Below are 19,703 nucleotides of genomic sequence, written 5' to 3' on the forward strand. Positions count from 1 at the left end.
TAATTCTGTTATTCTGAATGTCACTAGTTATCATGATTAAGCCATGACCTTTTGGGATCCATTCAAGTTTACTTACCAGGATAATTGATATCAGTAATAAGTAAATCTCTTGAAAATAACTTAGGTCTTGATTCCTAACAGTGTTTGACTATGTTATAGGTTAATGCTTGTGATATTTTGCAATATTTGATTGGTATTTAAGCTTTTCTTTCACAGTCAGGTGTTCTTTCATTCAATCATCTCTATACTGCACTTCACTGCACTATGTTCACTTTCGGTTGAAATTCTAAGAGGTGTCTGTCTATTTCAACAAGAAAAGACGTAAGCAGTTGATTAAGTGGAATTACGTTTGTATATTATGTACACTTGAAATCATAACAGATATGTGGTTGCCTTTTGTCATCCGTCATTTCCAACTTTTTCTAAAGCGAATAGTACATATATTTTTTTGGCCCGGAATTCCTTGGTTTACCATATCCCCCGGTTTTAAATTTGAATGAAAATCACAATATACTTTTCTCCACTAAACAACTACGTCCAATTTATTTAAATGAAATACTTTAAAAGTTCAATCGAATTAGAGTTGTCCACAAATTTATTGCAGCGAGATCTCCACTATGTTTGAATCGAAGTAGCGTTCTCTACAGCCCATTTAATGGGCTAGCGGTGAAACTGTTTAGGCTAGCATTGGGCCTCTCTTCCTATTAGATTTGGTTGGAGCACAGCTCACGCTGTTTTCCAATTTCTTTATGGCCAAGACTTACCCATCCTGCATTTGATGCATTCATTTATGAGAAAGGTAAACAAATTATAGGCGTAAGAGTCACAGTTGGTAATGGAAAACACAAATTCCTTAACCAGTGTACAACAGCACAAGAATTACAGAGAAATTCTATACATACTTCTTCAAGTGTATGATGATGGATGATTATTCTCAACTCCCTATATCACAAATTAGTAAGTAGCATTATTTCACACTACATGATGAAGAAATCAATCAGTCAATCCACACACAATAAATTATAAAAACTTGCCACAGGCAGATCATTCCTCAACACCTAAAAACAGGTCAAGGGAACTTACCTGCAGCCTCCATCCAAAGTAGTAATCAATCCATGTAGTGGAAATCTACCGGCCCAAGACGAACATGTATATCTCGTCCCAGTTAGAAACCGTATAAAGAATATTAGGCGCACCCTTATCCTTGCTCTTGCAAGCTGTATAGCCACCTTCCGTAACTTCTCTCTGTTTACTTACAAGGCCGGAGAACAATGGAACCAACATAATGCCAAATTGAGTAGCTAGATTCGTTAAGGAGGCGTCTGAGCCAATGACTATGCCAATATCTGCTTCTAATAGACATAGCAAATCACCTACTGAGCCTCCAATGTAAACTGTTGTGAGCTTGGAGCCATTCATGTTGTTGGTGATATTGTTGAATGCATCAAGCTTGTCTGTTGGGGACAACATATTCGTTATCATTTTGCCAGTGGAAATGGACTCTTTGTATTCTAAGTCGTTCGAGTGTATGTTCAACTTGGTTTGTTCCACTGCCAGAGAAAGAGGGATTATTTAGTTCGAATGAACTAAAAAAAGTTGAATTAGTGAGCACATAAGTTTCACCGATTAGGTAATATAGATAATCAAGGAAAAACCTATGATATTTTTACTGCTTGGAGTTAGAAACATATGGTTATACCTATTATTCAAGCAAAAACACAGGCATACCTGATGAGAATGCAGACCAGATTAGATCTCCACACCAACAGTAAGAAAGGATATGAACTTCTGGTGCGGAAGATTCACTTTGTGTGACATCATGAACAAATTTCTCACAACCATCTTGTAAAGTGAGGCGCTCACCGGCCCTTTTTATGTCCTCTAGATTTAATCCACTTAATACATTAGAATTGATCACTCTTTCTGTAGCCATCTTCTCAACGTTGGATATTTGCTCCAGGGTTTTGCATAGGCCATCGTAATCGTATCCCTCTGCAAGTCCAGTCATTATTAACATTCAGTATTTCAAAAGAACAACTGGCACAGCAACAACAAAAACATTCAAAAGTTCAAGTTCTACCCAATCATCTAAATTGAATTAAACTCAACAATACACTCACATCATAAAACTAATTGTTACTCAAATATCTTCCTTGCAACATTCAATCATATCATATACTCAATGCATTATTAAATATATTCAGAGCACAAATGTATCAAATCAAATGGATAAACAAAAGAAGCGAACATTGCGGCTAACCAGTGTTCAACCTTTTTATTGGACTAAAGTATGGATGTGTTAGTCGTATAAAGTATAACGAACCTTGGAGAGTTTTCTCAGTGCCTGCTTGACCTGGTATGATGCCTTCTATACACTGTTGATACTCTTCCGCATACTGGCTGAAAAGATTGTTCCACATCGCTCGGGTGTCAGCAGCCGGTGTCTCCAAAAGCTGAGATTCTGAAGCATTGGCAGCTGCTGCTACTACTGCAAGCTCGGCAAGAAGTGCAGAGGAATCGATAGAAGTACACGTAACATCAAATCCAGAAAATATGACAAATCTGTTGTCAGAGTTGTCATGCAGCCTCAAAAAGGGAACCACAGTTCTCTGATGAACAGACTGAGACCAGATAAATTCCAATTCAAGTTTCATGGCTCGATGATATAGCCTTTCTACAACATCTAGTTCTTCACCGGTCAGAGATACGCTCAATTTATCCAGTAGCTCTTCAATTCTCATTGCTGATGCCTAAATTCAAAGATATCCAGAAGTGGGAGAGTTTGGTTATTTGGTAATACCTTCATCAAAATAACATAACATCCATTATATAATTTAAACTTCGTAATCTTATTCTAGTTAAAAGCAAGAAGTATAGAGTAGCTAAGTATAGAAGTGAACCTCGAATTTTGGAGAGGAAAGGCTGCTGAGCCATTTCTTATAGATGTGGTCAGTTTCATTGGAATCGAGAAGTGCGACAATCTCCTTGCTAATGAAACTATATAGCCTCATGCAGGGTGAAATTGCACTAAGTGTATAAGCAGCTAATTTTGTCTTCTCAAAAGGCGTAACAATGTTGACAGATAATTTTTCGCCCCCAACTTTCCCAGAGGCTGTTTCCATCAAAAACTCTGTGTATTTAGCTGTAGCATCGTCACAAGAAGTCTCTTTAGATGGGTTGAAGCCCCATTCCTACAACATTGATTGAGGAATGAATGATTGGACAATGAAGGATAGCTTCAAGTATATGACACACAGAAGAGTGTACATCAAAGATGTCTATGGAGTTAGTAAATCCAGAGATGCTGGTAGTTATTTGTAACTACTAACTCTTACAAAAGATTGTAAATCAAAGATGTATATCAGAAGTAACCAACTACACAATCCCAATCCAAGAGTAAACGCAAATCACAAGTAAGCGGATGAGAAAGAAACAAAAGGAATCACAGATTCACAGAAGATAACTACTACACATGTACATGACTGAAGAGCTTCTGAAGAAGAAGACGACGATGATAGAAAGAAGTGAATACCGAAATAAGAGCATCTTGATTCCGTAACCGGTTCAAGACACGCTTCCGCAACTCGGCGATGGCTTCCTTGTCCTCCTCGTCATCTGCATATTCCTCCGCTAATTCATACCTACAATCCAAAATTAAAAGCATAATGTATATATATATATATATATATAGAGAGAGAGAGAGAGAGAGGTGTTAACTTGAAACTTACGCCTGAGCAAAAGCCTGAAGAAAGTAAACATCCTGGGAGATGCAATGGAGGAAGGAATTAGGGTGCAAATCCCCAGCGGCCAAAGAGAGCACATAGGGGCTATAGAGAGCCGAAGCTCTCTCGGTCTCCAGCTTGTTCCACAGCCTCTTCGCGATGCCGCCTTCGTCCAATGATCTCTCCTCCACCTTCAAGCTCCCCATTACCCTGGAAATCCTTATGCAACTGACTGCTGAATATGTCTGTCTGTCGGTCGGTCTATATTAGAAAAAGAAGGCGGTAGGGTAGAGCTGCTGCAGCTTCTTCCTCTTCTCCTTCTCCATCGACTTCGTCTTCGTGTGTGTGAGTCGATTGATTGCAGAAGACGCTTCTTCGTTGGAGGATTTGGAATGTTGTCTGCCTCACCTCAGCTCAGCTCAGCAAGTCCAAAATAGCGGGAGGACGAATCCGCGTAACTTCACCTACCTAACTACCTACCTACCAAAAAGTGAAAAAGCACGGCGGCGGCGAGGACGAGAGCGTCAACGGAGCTTCGATGAGATGGAATGGGATGGATTCTCGTGAGATGTTTTGGATTTGGATTTGAACAGGCAGGCAGGCAGGTATCGTTGGATTTACCGTTGGGATGAAGAATGGGAGTAGCATACAGCAGCTATTACTTTAAATAATTAATTAATATATAGATCGTGATCGGGATCGGGAAGTGGTGGATCTCAAGTCCTGATCGTACGCCGTGGCAAGTGCAAGTGGGGATTGGGCCGGTAGTCCAATTCCTGGGGCTTCTACAGGATGTCAACCTTGTACGCCCGCCGTAGATGTGAAGTTATAATTAATTAATTAATCACAAGTTGGATAATTAATTAATTTAATTGATGGCGACCAACTTATTATTATTAGTAGAAATAAGTCAAGAATGGTCCCAGCATCCACATCGTCCGTCCATCTTATCACCGACGGCGTGGATCCAACAAAGAACAACTTTCTTGGAAAACTATAAACAGCTGCTGCTATTGTCATACATTTTAAGATCCACCCACATACCGGCAGACAGGCTGTAATACTAATAATAATAATAATAATAACAACAATATAATTTGAAGACAAGATTCAGCCAATACCCCTATTGGGATGGGCTATATATGTAATTTATGGCTAATCGTGGTGCTGATTAGCCATAAATTACATAGATTGTTATTTAATTCATAGCCCATGGGTTGTCAACAACAGACTTCTTCATTGGTGAACTTAACAGTGGCTCTCTCTCTCTCAAAGATTGCAGTGATTATAAATCAAGTTCAACAGGCATAAATATGAGTAGCCCAACAATCTTTATTCGCTAAAAAAAAAAAAAAAAAAAAAAAAAAAAAGCATGAAAACCAATCAGAATCAGCATATATCATAATACAAGCAAAGCCAACAATCATGGGATCCATGAAAATGAATCCTCCATAGAAAATTTGCCTTCTCAACTTTTGAAGGTGGAGCCTATTCATTTCGTTTGTTTATTAGTTAAAAACTCAATCAACAACAAGTGCAGCAGTATAGTAAGGAATGCATGCATACCTTGATTCTCCCAACTAGAATTCAAAAGGACAATGCTGCCTGCTACATTGATCGCGGAGACACCTTCTCACTGGCTGTTGAACCATATTGAGGTCCCCCTTTACGATACTGTATCAGAAACTCGACTGGATATCCCTTCAGCTTATGAGGTGCAACCCCAAGATCCTCGAATGTAAAAGCTGGGTAATGAAAGCAAGGGTATATAAACTCTGTAGTGTACAAAAACTGGATACCAGGCAGGGCATTGTATCATTTTTCATAAAAGATTCATACCATTAGGAGAAACCAGCGTATCAGAGGAAAGAGCTTCAATTAGATCCAGATTGAATATCGTAGGGGTAGGCATAGGGGCAGGAACCTTTTTGAGAAAAAATTCTCGCGGTGATGCAATAGCCTGAAACCAAACACACCAAAACAGTAAAAACCACGTCCATGCCTGGTTCTAAAGGTAATATGTAACATTCCAATGCTTTTGGTCCAACGGACATGATCAGCTATCACATAGAAGAAATCTAAGATCCAAAAATATTTAAAATCTATCATCAATCAACAATGTGCTAATAGTTTGCTCTGGTTAGAGATATTTGGTCAAATTACAGATGCCCTAAGACATCGCGAGCCTACTTTTTATCATTTGCATTTACTAATATCAATCTAATGGCATGTGCTACATGCTAAACCGCCAACACATTGTGGAGGAATGTAAAAATGGAACTGTGTGTGAAAAGGACTTGCCTTTGCAATAGGGAAAGGAACATTCACATATCGAGGCCACTCGCGGATCATATCAAACATAAGTTCCCCCTATATGACAAAGAAACTTCCTCATTGCCATATATCTCCAACAAAATTTGATAAAAAATCAATGACAGATAATAAGTTGGTTAAATCAGGAGTTACTAATTCATGAACAGTATAAACATCTGGTCCACCAAGTTCATAAACTTTTCCCATGCTGGTCCCATCATCTTTTAAGGCCGAAACAATTGCTGAAGCAACATCAACAACATACACAGGCTGAATCCTGAAGGGAGATTACAAAAGATAATATGCTCAATAGTAATAAAAAACAATGTTCAGATACTTTATTATGGAGAGAAGTCATACTTGGTTGATCCACCTCCAAAGAGTGGGATAAACCCGTATTTTTTAGCAAAGTGTGCCCAGGGATTTAAAATTCGATCCTCTGTGCCAACCATAACAGCAGGTCTCATAACCGTGGCCTGAAAATAGATAGACATAGATGATTCCTTTATTTAATTGGATACACCTCAAAGTTTGATGCAATACAATACATTGATAGATCGGGAAGCATGCAGGCATGAAAAGCACATAAGGCCCAACCAGGATAATTTTACAAATATCTGAGAAACAACTATAATGAGAAAGGTAAGAGGGGCTAAACACAAGTCATGAGCAACACAAAAGAGTATAAAGTCATATTGTTGCTAAATTTTCAAAGTGTGGAAGCAAGCCAGAAATAGATGACAGATACTAAGCACAAGCAGAGTATTTATGGAAAAGTTCAGAATGAAACCAACTTCAGATCAAAGTCAGGAGGAAAGGGTGATGTATATTTTACCTCTGGAATTTCTCTTAGAATAGCATCTTCTGCAGCCGCTTTAGTTTTGAGCATTTTGGATGGAGACGAAGAAGATGCCCCCAAGCATGAAACTTGAATAAACCTCATAATGCCTCCGTGTTCTTTGGCAATCTGATAAGGTACATCTAGAAACATGTAAAAGTTCGCAACGAAGAGCACATAAGGAATATGCAACCTAAATCATTGTCTTTGATGATTACAAAGTAATGGAAATGGCTCCATGACATCAAACATATATACAGGAAACAGGTATTTTGTTGGTCTGGCACCTGAAAGTAGAGCATTTATTTTCACAAAAATCAATAAAATTACACATGAATCAGGACCAACATCACTGTGATGTTAGAAGCTCAATCATGACACTTTTCATGCATTGCATCACATGCCCAAGCTTATCAACATGTAATAGGGAAAGTAATGCATGGTTCAATACTTCAATAAAGTAAATTAGAAAGCATTAGAGTAGATGAAAAGTAGCAATAGATTCATACCACAGCAAGTTGTTCAGCCATTTGATGGTTAACTTCCTCAAAACTATAATTTCTGGTCTCATATTCCCTTCCTGTTTTATGGGTCATATCATTACATCAATCACTGGTACAAGGTATCCAAAAAAAAAACAGTAAAATGTTTAGTAGCATCATACCAATGAGATTAATAACAACATTAGCTTTTGCCATAACAGCCCTGATGGAGTTTTCATCTCTGGGGTTATATTTCATGGGAACAATCTGCAAGGTGGAATCGTTAACAACCAACCCAAAGTATATGGTCTATAACTATATAATGAACATTACACTCAATATACTAAAAGTATATGTGTATGTCCACAGTATTATTCACCTGACCCAAATCTCCCATCAATTTAAGGTGGCGATGGGAATCTTCTGAGCCTCGAAACGGAACCAACACTTGAGAACCCATCTTAGCTAAAGAATAATAGAAAACAAATCAAATGAATTAATATACATACACACAACTTCAAGTTGTCTCCTCAGATGCAGCAAGGATAGGCGTATAGTGCAGTAAATTTCAACTAAACAACCATTAGGCAAAGCAAGAGGGTAAGGCACCTAGTTGCTGCACCAAATATCTTCCCAGGAAACCGGTAGCCCCAAACACCGTTGCAATGATGCCACTGCAAAACAAGTTTGGAAATGAAATTATAAATACATTCAACAGAATGTCAACCGAGTTCCCAGACACAAGAGCCAAAAATCTTAATCTAGAAACTAAAACCCTACAGTAGAAATAAAAATCGCGAAACGCTTCCATGGCAAATGTTTATACTCTACAGACAGAAAACTACAATGAATCAAACATAAACAATTAACGCCAAAACACACACACAAAATGTCAATCACTAAACGAAGTAGTGGATTAAAACGAGATCACGGATTTAAAAAATTTTCTCAATTACCTCACAGATGATCTGCCACCGGTGCCCTTGCGAACGAGATGCCCCACGCCTTTGGTGGCAAGAGTAGAAGACAGCCTCGCATTCTCCACTCCATAAACTGAAACCACACGATCATCATTGTCATTAACCACATCCAACTAAAAAGACTTGCTCAAACACACAAAACGACGACCTCAGTCATTTAATCAGGCATCCCACACTTCGATAGAGCACTTACAGTGATCGGAAATCGGGTAAATTGACCTGAAAGAAGAGACTCCAGTGCGCGATTGCACGATGTATTGGTGCCCCAATTGCCGGCGAACGGCTTGCATCCTCGTTTCTCTTGGGGGCTGAGTGGTGCTCTGCTAGGAAGAGGGGAAGAATGGGTTTCCGGAAGTCTTTCTGAATTCTATATTCGGACTCAGAGTCGCAACACCAGAAATGCGACATAAATCTTTTTCACATACATTATTGATTGATTAAGATATGGGCTGGGCTGGGCTGGCAAAGTCGTTTGTGAATAAAAAGCCCGAATTTATCAGCGAAGCCCAAAAGGGCCCATCCTTTTCTTTGAACCCATATTTCATTCCTGAACATAATTTGCTTTTATGTATTTTGGATTTCTTTTTTTAAAAAAAAATTACTAATTTTGATGCTGATTGTAGATCACTAAAAGGTATAATTAAATTGAGAATCAAAAGACAACCAAATATAAAAGATCAAAGAAAGAAAAGCCACCCTACCCTTATGAACTGTTTGTTTACTTCCTTGGTGGCCACCGAGTTAACTTCCACCAAAAATTTACTCAAAGAAGAGCAGAGACATCATATAAATATATATATTAACTTTTTTCTTCAAATCAGTTCTTCAACCAAAACAAGTGATAATTTATTGCCAAACAGGAGAATTCAACCATGAGGGGAGTGAAGAAAAAGTAAAACTCAATATAGCATTCTTCCATACGATACTAATGTAGCTTACAGCCCATCATGCATTCATGCTGAGCACGACGCGAAGGCAGAGCCCATCATGCATCAGATCAAAAGCTTGGTTTATGTCCGCCAGGATCGAATTGTGGGTGATATATTCATCCACCTTGATTTCCTGTAAACATGTACAGCAATCAATTCGTTTGGATAAAGGAGAACTAACTTGTTTTGGTCGAATATCTACAAGGGGTACAGCCTAAATAGAAAAAAAGTTGAAACAAGAAACTGAAATTGCTTACTTTCTTCATATACTTGTCCACTAGCCAAGGCACTTGGGAACGGCTCTTGAACCCACCAAACGCTGTACCCTTCCATACCCGGCCTGTCACTAGCTGAAATGGGCGTGTCGAGATCTCCTGACCAGAGGCAGCTACACCCACAATAACAGATGTTCCCCAACCCTACAAATGAATTCACACGCCCTGAGTGTGATGATATTTACGATATCGTAAACAGAAACTGGTTAAAGCCTACCTTATGGCAACACTCCAAAGCAGCCCTCATAACAGAGACATTCCCAATGCACTCAAAGCTGTAATCAACCCCGCCATCAGTTGAATCCACAATGACTTGCTGGATTGGTTTGTCATGATCTCTCGGGTTGATGAATTCAGTCACGCCAAAATTCTTTGCTGTGTGTCAAAATTTTGCACCAAAAGTGGTTATGTATCCGCTGAAACAATCTATTATGCACAAGAGAAGGACCAGGAATCTCAAACTCAGATGATCACTATGCAGTGTCGTAGTGAATCTAGCAAATGTAACAAAAATGATACAAGGTATTGGTTGTTTGAGGATAGTGTGAGCTGCGCAAACCTAGCTCAAACTTTTTGCTGTCAATGTCGATTCCAATTATTCGTGAAGCACCGGCCGCTTTAGCACCCTCTGCCACCTGAATCAATATTACTAATCAATATCTGGGAGCAGTCATAGTAAAACATCACATCATCCTGAAGATAACTTACAGCAAGTCCAACTGTTCCGAGGCCAAAAACAGCCACAATGGAGCCTGGTTCTACTTTTGCTGTATTCCAAACAGCTCCAAGACCTACCAGCAAGAGTCGAAAAGGTGTAAGCTTTGAGAAAGAGCAAAATATTCATTGATAAGCTTCTAAAGACTCTTATTTTAAATAGTCATTTCAGGCTGTGTGTAGTTTTATTTAAATGAACTAAGACAGAAGTGACTAAACACTAAATACATTATCACAAGCACAAATCCAATCAAAACAACTTCCTAGGAAAGATTTGACAAATGAATCCAGATGAGGCATCAAACAAACAAGGTTGGAAGTGCTAAATATTCACAAACCTGCTAATTTTCACCATGCAAACAGCAAGATTTGCAAAAGAACATTACATTAGAATGACAATTGGAAATGCTAGTATTCCTCAACTAACACCATTAATCAGAAAACAGATTGGAAATGCTAAATATCCAAACAGCAAAAAATAAAAAGTATCTATTTAGGTGCATCGAGAGGAATTGAAGGCTGCCCACCTGTTGGAACACCGCAGCCTAGCAGGCAAACTTTGTCCAGAGGTGCAACAGGGTCAATCTTTGCAACGCTAACATCATGTACAACAGTGTACTGACTGAATGTTGATGTTCCCATGAAATGGTAGATGGGCTTTCCATTGATCGAAAAACGGCTTTTGCGATCACTCAACATAACTCCAGCACCAGTAGCTACCCTTACTTTTCCACAGAGATTCGTCTTTCCGGATTTGCAAAACTTGCATTCCTTACATTCTGCCTGGTAGCAAGGGATAACTTGGTCTCCAGGCTGAACTTCAGTCACACCTTCTCCAACACTTTCTACAATTCTGAGATTTCAATGTTATTAAAAACACACGCATAAACACGCATAACAAGAACATATTGCATTTTCATAGAACAAAAGAATACAAAATAGATGGTACTACTCATTCCTTTAGATGTTAAGATAGTATATACATACCCTGCAGCTTCATGTCCGAGAATACATGGGAAAAGTCCTTCCGGATCCTTCATTCAAGACATAAAATAAATATCAATAAATGGTGTACATATAGTTCCGATCTTTGAAAGGACAAAAACAACACATCGATTCGTTCTTCCCTTTACTTAAATCATTTACATTCATCCACTATAGGTTGTAGTCGGAGGAAGTTAAGGTTGACAGATCCCAACGTGAAAAATCCAAAACCATCCAAATTTCGCTAACAATCTATTCCATTTTAATGTTGTAGCAAAATCATTATAAGCTTCTTCACTCGCATTTCACAAACATCTGCATACCTTGCCGCTCCAAGTGTAGGCATCGGTGTGGCAGAGAGCAGCGAACAAAATTTTCACCCTAACTTCGCCTGCTTGAGGCGGCGCCACCTGCACATCCTCAATTACCAGTGGCTTGTTTGGTTCCCAGGCAACGGCCGCTAAATCCCCAGAAATGTATACAAAAAAACGCCAATTACTCACTCAACAGCTCAAATCATATATACGCATAAAGAAGAGCATGGTTATACCTTTGCAAGTGATCACTTGACCTTGAGTCGCCATGAATCTAACACCACCACCGATACCCTGAAAAAATCGCCCACACTTGAAGGCCAGTCAGTGAGAGAAACAAAGCGACGATATCTGTCCGATACGTGGCCGTAATGAGTCTCAATTATTGAAGTTGGTGGGCCATGTGACAACTGGGCTTTAAGATTATAGTTGTTTTGGGGTGGCCCACAACGGCCCAATACTGATTATTTATATCAATTATATGTGTGTTTAGTTTTGTTATGACTATAACAATAATAATTTCCTATAAGAAATTTATATATTAACTTTAAAAAAAATTATATTTAAATGTTCAAATAAAAACTAAATAAATAAAATAAAATAAAATAAAATTATATAAATCATAGAACTCTTATTTGGTAATCCTACCAATGAAAATTATTAAAATCAATCTATTAGTACATTTGTAATCAAGATTATTTCTATTATAGTAAAATTCTTCAATATTGTTAAATTAAGATTGCATACATTTTTCTTTCCATTATCAACATGCCGTCAAAATTAAAAAGCATAAGTAAAGTCACGGGTTTATGATTGGGAGGTTTAATTGGATCTTCACTGGCTTAGTTTTTTTTATTTTTTATTCTTTTTTTAAATGCAAAATTTAGAAAGTAAAAATTAGATATCCAACCAAATATGAATTAGCATTGTATTGTATGTAATATATTTGATATAAAAAAGATAATATTTTCATATAATAATAGTATGTGATGAGGAGGATATTAGGGTAAGGATGATGAAAGCAAAGAAGATAAGATTTCCATTAATGACGATGCACACATACTTTTTTAATTTTATTTTCTCGGTAACGGTAGCTGTTACGTTACAATACACAACACGTGTTCACGAGCGAAGAGACGTACGCGTCCACGTGACCGGAGCTACCTTGCTTGATTTCTTCAATTAATTCCACTTCCACATCACATAGACACACAGACAGATATAGACATAGACATTGTAAGAGTCTCTCCGCCGCGGCTCTCCAGCTCCTTGGATCGAATTAAGATAGAATTGACAATCGAATCGATCGGGCGCAGGAAGTAAGAAGAAAGAGATCGATAGAGAGATATGGCTGATTGGGGGCCGGTGGTGATTGCAGTGGTGCTGTTCGTGTTGCTGAGCCCGGGGCTCCTATTGCAGGTGCCGGGTCGAAACCGGGTCGTGGAGTTCGGCAATATGCAGACAAGCGGTCTTTCCATTCTGGTCCACACAATTATCTTTTTCGGTCTTCTCACTATCTTTCTCATTGCCATTGGCGTCCACATCTACACTGGCTAGCTACCTATACTTGCCTCCTCCTTCCCTGTGCTTTTTTAATTCTACTGTTCTGTAATCTGTAATCTATATTCTGTATTCTGTATTCTGGACTGTGCTTCTTCTTCTTCTTCATTAATTAATTAATTAATTGATTAATTTGTACTAGTATGTAAAGTAGTAAATTGTTGGGAGGAACGAATCTCTCTCTTGTATTGTATGTTGTTCCTGGGGCTCTCACCATGGGTGGGGTGGGGTGGGGACACCGACACCCACCAGGCACCAACCAGATATCATGCTTGCTAGCTAGCTAGCTGTTTTAATTTTGTGGTGTTTAATTTGCTCTTTAGTTACCCCTACCTGCTGTGAGTGTGGGGATGCTCACCATTTCATTCATAAACATAAATTAATTAATTAATAATCCGACACAACTTCTACTTTGATTAGTTGCAAGATTTTGTTTTATTGATTTTGAATTTAGGTTTTGAATGATAAGATTTTAAATTAAAATAATTATTTGATAGTTATATAAATATATAATACTAGTCGTTTGAGTGAGAAATGTTATAATTTTTTTAATTGTTTTAAAATTATTTATAATTATTTACAAATTAATATCAATATATTTAAAATCATAAGTAAACATACAATTATTTGTATTGTATTGACAAAGTTATTTCAAATTTAAAAAGTGTTATTGAAAATATAATTATACAATCAAATTATTCAACCGTAATAATAATAATAAAATAAATTATTTATTTATTATCATTTAATTAAAGAGAAATCAATAATAACATTTATATAATCATTCAAATTTTAAATTAGATCTTAATTAATAATTAATACACAATAAAGCTAATTAATATTAATAGTAATCTAATGGTGCTAGATTAATCTGATAGATCCAACGGTGGAGGATGGATGGAGCTAACGGTCATATGGAATTTAATATCTCTGCAGCTTTACCCATCTTTCACATTTTTCATCGGAGAGGAGAGGACACACTTCTAGAGCGAGCAGAGTGGAGAGGGAGAGAGAGGGGGGAAAACATTTTCCATGGCTGTTGTTTGTCGTTTTTCATGGCCGTTCATCCATTTCCGGTTCACGACAGAATAAGCGAATTGGTTTTATTTTCCAATTATTTTTGTCGATTGCTTCAGTTTTTTAAGCCTTCGGTTTCGCAGGTTCAAATCGAACGCCATTCTTGCTCAGAGTTTATGGTTCTTCTTGTTGAAAGAGAGGAGGCCGGGAACCCTAATTCGATTACTCCATGCCACCGTAAGTTATCCCCAAATTTTATTTTCTCTCTTTTTATATATCAGTAATGCATCATCCCCAAATGGCTACTTAGTGAAATTGAATGATAATTATGCCGAGCTTAAACTTTCTATAGCCCATGTGACTATGTGAGTACTCTGAGCCTATGATGCTATTTTTTCTTCGCGTATGATGTTGATCTAAGTTCGAGATTCTGGAACTTGAGTTGATATACACAATCGAACACACACTTAAGGATTTGATGCAAATAAGATGACAAGGGCATCATGGATAGCCATTATTTTTGCAACTCTCTTGGCAGTACCACAATCTTTGTAAGTCCTATTCGAACTTATATTATTTTTTCTTTGATTTGTTATAGTTATAGAATGAATCATCCTTTATATTTTAATTTTTTCTTCTTTGGAAGGATTATTATTTGAAAAGTGACAAAAGATGGGATTGAGTTAAGACTAATAATGTGGGTTTGCAACTTACTTGGTCAACTCACGCCCAATCTCGGTAAGTTTTCTCCAAAATCTTCATATTTTCTTTCTTGAAGTGTTATGCATCACTCTTATATTTTTATGCTTTCTTCTTTGGAAAGCTTATGATATGAGAAGAGGTGAAGAGGGGATACAAGACATGTTGACTCATAAGAAAAAAAAAAACGAGGAAAACAGGACAAAGAGAGAAAAGAAAGGAAAAAAAAAAAAAAAATGTCAAGAAGAAAAAGAAAAAACAGAAAAGCACCAAGAAAGTTCTGAAAAAATCAAAAAGATCATGGAAAGAGAAGAAGAAAAAGGAAGGAAAAGAGAAGTCTACCTTGGCCTAACTCTATGCAATCTTTGGTAGTTCTTAAAATGTTTATTTTTCTTCTTTGATGTGTTATAGTAGTACAATGCATCGCCCTTTATTTATTTATTATTATTTTTTCTTCTTTTAAAGGGTTGTTATTCTAGAATCATCAAAGGATGGGATCGAATTTACAGCTTGTTTGGTAAGTTGGTGACATAATTGTGGTTTCTCTTTTATGTAAAATACATGACAATGAAGCACTAGCCCTTGGTTTCCTCATGAACATTAAAGGCTTGGTGGAGCTCATTGTCTGTAACATTAGGAAAGACCGTGAGGTATATAACTATACAACCATCTAATTAGTTTGATGTTTTACCATCACCTAATGTCTCTTATCTAATTTTGCATATCTTGATGGTCAAATGTTTGCAATCATGGTGTGGATGGCTTTATTCATTGCAAACTCTCGCAAACTAGAAGGTGTATGAAGATGTAATCAGGATGTTGACTGAAAATATAGGACAAAAAATCTGAAAAGAACAGAAAAAAGGGAGGAAAAAAAGGGGGGGAAAAAATTATTCAATTCAAAACTGTATTTATATGGTTTGAAGATAATTATTGTTTTGTTTGTTGTCTAAATTTTAGCAGTTTATTTTAACTTTTTCCATTGCTAGGAGTTCAATTGTTATTTACTCTGTTTCATGCCTGGCAATTTTCTTGTTCTTTTGTAATGCAAGCTGTGTTCCATGTTCAAGAAAATGTCATATTTATTCCTCTTTTTGGGGTATTTTGCTTGGAGTATGAGTTTGTTTTTTGCTCTCTGCCTCACTCAGTTGTATTCACTCAGACTTAGTCATAAATTGTAAGGGTTGTTTGTTTATATTTGTGAGTATGTTTTATGAGTATATCTGAAATTGGTTTGAAGGTGATCTCACTCACTGTATATTTGTTATGTGAATTACAGCCCCATTGGGTTATTACGTTTGGATTTGGTTCCACATTAATGTGTATAAAAGGTGATAGTTATCTGCTGCCATGCTAAACGAGAGACTTCTGTGCCAGGTGACTTGAGGCGTCGGACTTGAGCCAACCCCTACACCACCGGACCGGTCATCTCTTATGGACTATAAATGATGTATTTGATTTGCTTATGAGAGGTAATGTAGCTGTATTTTAATATTTATAAATATTTATTATTTATTTTATTTTATATTAGGATATTCGTATTTAATATAATATTATTTTATTTTATGTTGTTCGATATTTTAATGATGTAATAATTAAAATTAGTGTAATATTATTATATTTATATTACAAGCAACTCAAAACTTATATTTCTAGATAAAGTGTAAGTTCGTCGTACATTAATTACCGCAATATATTATCATATCAATATATTAATTTAAATTTATAATTATTGTACTATTATACTATAACTAATTTTATTAACATATTTTTAATTATTTATAATGTTATTTCTTCAATTTGAAAAATATTAATTTTCAACAATAATTTTTTTAAAAATAATATTTTATTTCAAAAAATATCACATTATATATTAATTTTTATTATTTCTTTAACATTTTCAAAAAATCCAAAACTTTCAAAATTCCTTTTTAAAATTTCAAGGTAAGTTATTCAAGTATTGGGCTTCTTTGCCCAGACATCATAAATTGGGTTGAATAAGGTTGCTAAGGCTTTGATTAATTAAATTATTTAATATTTTCAACTACTTTATAATCTCATTCTTTTTATAAAATATTGTTTTCACAGTTTTTATTATTTTTGTTTTGTTCAAAAATATTTACTTTTTATTATAATATAAATAATTATATCTTAATATCAAAACATCTGTTAATTCTATATAAATTATAAATATATTGTTATAAATACAAATAACAATATTATTTTACACACTTTCATTAACCTATAATGTTATTTTTTAATACCTACAAAATTTCAAAAAATTCATTTAAATTGAGACAAAAAAAAATATATTCTAACTCTATTTATTATTATGTACGTCTGTTACCGTGTTGATAAGATATGAATAGAAGCAAATATCATATAAAATGTAAAACAACTATACAAGATTTATACTAATATAATATATAAATTGACAGTACATGTAATATAACACTATAACACATATTATAATTTCTCTTAATATTTGTACAAAACACTCATAAATATAAACTATTAGTAAATAGTAACAATCTTTTTTCACTTTTTTATTACAGAATTGTTGTGAATTTTTATAAAAATATTTTATTTTATTTTATAAAATATTATACTTTCTCCCTTTCTTAACATGTTATTAATTTTAGTAATTGTATTATCTAATTAATATTAAAAATATTTTATAATTTGTAATATATTACATAAATATTATTATACGTATATCATGTAATGTTAATAGTGTTATTTATATATTTTAAAATTTGTACTATATTAAAATATTATATTAATATTAAAAAATTTATGTGTAAAAAATAACCAAATACTATTTATTTAAGGGACATATAGAGTATTTAAATGAAAATGAAATCAAAACTCAACTAGTAATTCGTAACCGTGAATTCATATATTCAAAAATTTAATCTCATTATTAAAAATAAATAAATCAAATCAAATTTAAGAATAACACACCCGTTACAACTCTTGATTTGTCTTTCATTTTAGCACTTGGTTGATATATGCTTTATCTTTTATTATTACATTTTCTGGATATAATTATTACATACTAATAAATATATTTTGGGCTAGATATAATCAACGAGTAAGATTAAGTTAAATGTCAATCAATGATATATATGTGTCCATTGGCCTGGACAGGCATGGTTATTTATAAATATTCAACACTGTACACCTGGCAATATAAATAATAAAAAATTTGATAAATAAATAAATGAAATGAAATGAAGATGGGAAATTAAAAAAATTATCATTTTATCTGGAGTGTGAAATGATTTAAAATTGAGTTTATTATTTCTTGAATTATTATTAAAAGAAATGTCGAATGGATAAAATATGTGACATTTGATTTGGATGTCGCCAAGACACGAAACTTCCTTTAAGTTTCCGGACACATTTTCTCCAATCTTCCATTGCCCCCTCAACCCCTAAATAATTCATTCACTCTTTCTCATAATGTAAAATTATAGATGTGTTTGATTGATTTTTTTTTATTTTTTTTTTTCCGTAGTAATTTAAATACGATATTCTGCAAGATATAAGAGTATAATTTTATTAAAAAGTTATAAAAAAAATAGATGAAAATATCAATGTAATTATATATATATTTTTTTATATATATAATTTTCAGTATTTTTTTATATTTTTAGTATATTGGGCATTTCCCAAAATATCTATCATTAATTTTAGTATAATAATTTTTAGATGTTTTAACTGCATATATTAATGAGTAATTTTTTATACTCATTATCTTAAGAAATATAAACAAAATAAAAATAAAAATATTATACTATTGTTCTATTTACTAAAATACAAAACCCGACCCGGTCTGTCGGGTCTGTGAGATTAAATTTAAAACATATACTAAAAAAATCAGTAAACAGCATTTGATTCGCAATTTAAATAGAGGAAATTTTTTATAGCAGCATTTGATTCGGACAAGCGACTCGAGGAGAGCCAAGAGTGCAGTCCAGTGGCCACGTGGACCAATCACTGTAGTCCAACAGAAATTCCACGTCAGCCCACAGATTTCCACGTAGGATGCCAAGTGCGGTCCGCCTCGGAGGAGGAGGAATATTCACTCCCGCTTAAGGAATTATGCTCCTACTTATGCGAATATGCTTTCTGCCAACCATGATTGAGCGTCATGTACATTGACAATATTGCCCCTGTCTGGCCCCCTGCCGCCCTCCTCCCTTTAAGCCGCATCCCCGTCGATTGACATTTTTGCCCCTGAAGGTTTTACGGTGCGACATTCTTTAAACAATATTTAATTTATTTGGATAATAGTCGAAATTTTATGTAACTAAAAAAAATTGCAATAATACTATATTTTGGTGTTGGATGTGAAAATAAGGGGGTTTTGCTTGACGTCTACGGCTGCCCTAAAGAAATTGTGATTAAAATTAACTAATAATACTGTGCTTCAATTATTGTCATCCTCCATTTTAATTATTTGGAGAAAAAGAATGTGGTAGAAGGAAATCAATGAGAGAGTGTCAAAAAGTTCCCGGGACTTCGAATCCAGATTAATCTCTACCATTGATAACTACCCACGAACGGTTCAGATCTACCGAAATATCCAACCGATGAGGTGCAGCAATTTCAATACGATGTCGTTGTAGAGGACTTCCGGTCCCAGGACTTGGCAAGAAACTTCCAGGCTATCTACAGCCATTCAAAATTCAAAATTGATATTGGTCCCAATATTAATTTCTTGTGGCCATGAAATTCAAAATTGATAAAAAAAAATATTTATTTATTTATTTATTTGTATGTATTATCCACACATTAATTGCTGATTGTAAAAACAGTTATTGAAGTGATATGAGAAAGGCCAAAAGAACATCTCTTTTTATGATACCAA

General features: G+C 35.2%; 4 protein-coding genes and 1 long non-coding RNA gene across 19 annotated transcripts; 2 read left to right on the forward strand and 3 right to left on the reverse strand.

The window, feature by feature from the left end:
• Positions 1-458: 458 nt before the first annotated feature.
• LOC127259970 (bifunctional TH2 protein, mitochondrial-like) lies at positions 459-5,050 on the reverse strand. Of its 4 annotated transcripts, none has more exons than XR_007840609.1 (7): positions 3,729-5,049; positions 3,533-3,641; positions 2,901-3,191; positions 2,324-2,750; positions 1,729-1,992; positions 903-1,550; positions 459-769 (listed from the first exon to the last, which is right to left on the reverse strand). XR_007840609.1 is itself a non-coding variant. In XM_051287591.1 (7 exons), exons 1-6 carry the CDS (start codon positions 3,926-3,928, stop codon positions 1,129-1,131), a joined length of 1,713 nt encoding a protein of 570 aa, XP_051143548.1. In that variant the 5' UTR covers positions 3,929-5,050; the 3' UTR covers positions 459-769; positions 1,084-1,128. The 4 variants fall into 4 exon arrangements, 3 of the variants coding, with proteins under 3 accessions (XP_051143548.1, XP_051143547.1, XP_051143549.1); XM_051287591.1 differs by having other exon boundaries at positions 1,084-1,550; positions 3,729-5,050; XM_051287590.1 differs by lacking the exon at positions 459-769 and having other exon boundaries at positions 834-1,550.
• Positions 5,051-5,095: 45 nt separating this feature from the next.
• On the reverse strand, positions 5,096-8,718 carry LOC127259971 (NADH dehydrogenase [ubiquinone] 1 alpha subcomplex subunit 9, mitochondrial). Of its 2 annotated transcripts, XM_051287594.1 has the most exons (13): positions 8,529-8,718; positions 8,312-8,408; positions 7,965-8,029; positions 7,735-7,820; positions 7,538-7,622; positions 7,383-7,453; positions 6,871-7,002; positions 6,396-6,511; positions 6,189-6,312; positions 6,024-6,092; positions 5,562-5,682; positions 5,289-5,467; positions 5,096-5,210 (listed from the first exon to the last, which is right to left on the reverse strand). In XM_051287594.1, exons 1-12 carry the CDS (start codon positions 8,623-8,625, stop codon positions 5,331-5,333), a joined length of 1,200 nt encoding a protein of 399 aa, XP_051143551.1. In that variant the 5' UTR covers positions 8,626-8,718; the 3' UTR covers positions 5,096-5,210; positions 5,289-5,330. The 2 variants fall into 2 exon arrangements, with proteins under 2 accessions (XP_051143551.1, XP_051143550.1); XM_051287593.1 differs by having other exon boundaries at positions 5,096-5,467.
• A 399-nt stretch (positions 8,719-9,117) lies between these two features.
• On the reverse strand, positions 9,118-11,933 carry LOC127259973 (alcohol dehydrogenase class-3). Its single transcript, XM_051287595.1, has 9 exons — positions 11,788-11,933; positions 11,561-11,697; positions 11,241-11,287; positions 10,781-11,106; positions 10,248-10,330; positions 10,099-10,174; positions 9,757-9,914; positions 9,522-9,683; positions 9,118-9,397 (listed from the first exon to the last, which is right to left on the reverse strand). Exons 1-9 carry the CDS (start codon positions 11,819-11,821, stop codon positions 9,281-9,283), a joined length of 1,140 nt encoding a protein of 379 aa, XP_051143552.1. The 5' UTR covers positions 11,822-11,933; the 3' UTR covers positions 9,118-9,280.
• Positions 11,934-12,743: 810 nt separating this feature from the next.
• On the forward strand, positions 12,744-13,278 carry LOC127259773 (uncharacterized). Its single transcript, XM_051287358.1, has one exon. The coding sequence runs from the start codon at positions 12,899-12,901 to the stop codon at positions 13,106-13,108; it is 210 nt and encodes a 69-aa protein (XP_051143315.1). The 5' UTR covers positions 12,744-12,898; the 3' UTR covers positions 13,109-13,278.
• A 651-nt stretch (positions 13,279-13,929) lies between these two features.
• On the forward strand, positions 13,930-19,177 carry LOC127259263 (uncharacterized). 11 transcript variants are annotated; one of them, XR_007840473.1, is made up of 7 exons: positions 13,942-14,365; positions 14,550-14,679; positions 14,775-14,866; positions 14,952-15,195; positions 15,293-15,344; positions 15,434-15,477; positions 15,620-16,397. It is a non-coding gene; the product is annotated as an uncharacterized LOC127259263 (long non-coding RNA). The 11 variants fall into 11 exon arrangements; XR_007840470.1 differs by lacking the exon at positions 15,434-15,477 and adding an exon at positions 18,760-19,170 and having other exon boundaries at positions 13,945-14,365; positions 16,205-16,299; XR_007840468.1 differs by lacking the exon at positions 15,434-15,477 and adding an exon at positions 18,763-19,170 and having other exon boundaries at positions 13,946-14,365; positions 16,205-16,299.
• Positions 19,178-19,703: the final 526 nt, after the last annotated feature.

This window comes from Andrographis paniculata, unplaced genomic scaffold, assembly GCF_009805555.1.
Source record: "Andrographis paniculata isolate CXL003 unplaced genomic scaffold, ASM980555v1 Contig60END, whole genome shotgun sequence".
Lineage (NCBI taxonomy): Eukaryota > Viridiplantae > Streptophyta > Magnoliopsida > Lamiales > Acanthaceae > Andrographis > Andrographis paniculata.

Coding starts and splice junctions, on each gene's coding strand:
- LOC127259970 (XM_051287591.1), bottom strand. CDS start 3,928: ATGGGGAGCTTGAAGGTGGAGGAGAGATCATTGGACGAAGGCGGCATC. Junction 2,751..2,900: donor TTTCCTCTCCAAAATTCGAG/GTTCACTTCTAT, acceptor CTTTGAATTTAG/GCATCAGCAATGAGAATTGA. Junction 1,551..1,728: donor CTGGTCTGCATTCTCATCAG/GTATGCCTGTGT, acceptor TTTCTCTGGCAG/TGGAACAAACCAAGTTGAAC.
- LOC127259971 (XM_051287594.1), bottom strand. CDS start 8,625: ATGCAAGCCGTTCGCCGGCAATTGGGGCACCAATACATCGTGCAATCG. Junction 8,409..8,528: donor TTACCCGATTTCCGATCACT/GTAAGTGCTCTA, acceptor GTGTGGTTTCAG/TTTATGGAGTGGAGAATGCG. Junction 6,313..6,395: donor TTTGGAGGTGGATCAACCAA/GTATGACTTCTC, acceptor ATCTCCCTTCAG/GATTCAGCCTGTGTATGTTG.
- LOC127259973 (XM_051287595.1), bottom strand. CDS start 11,821: ATGGCGACTCAAGGTCAAGTGATCACTTGCAAAG. Junction 11,288..11,560: donor CCTACACTTGGAGCGGCAAG/GTATGCAGATGT, acceptor TCTTGAATGAAG/GATCCGGAAGGACTTTTCCC. Junction 11,107..11,240: donor CTCGGACATGAAGCTGCAGG/GTATGTATATAC, acceptor TTGAAATCTCAG/AATTGTAGAAAGTGTTGGAG.
- LOC127259773 (XM_051287358.1), top strand. CDS start 12,899: ATGGCTGATTGGGGGCCGGTGGTGATTGCAGTGGTGCTGTTCGTGTTG.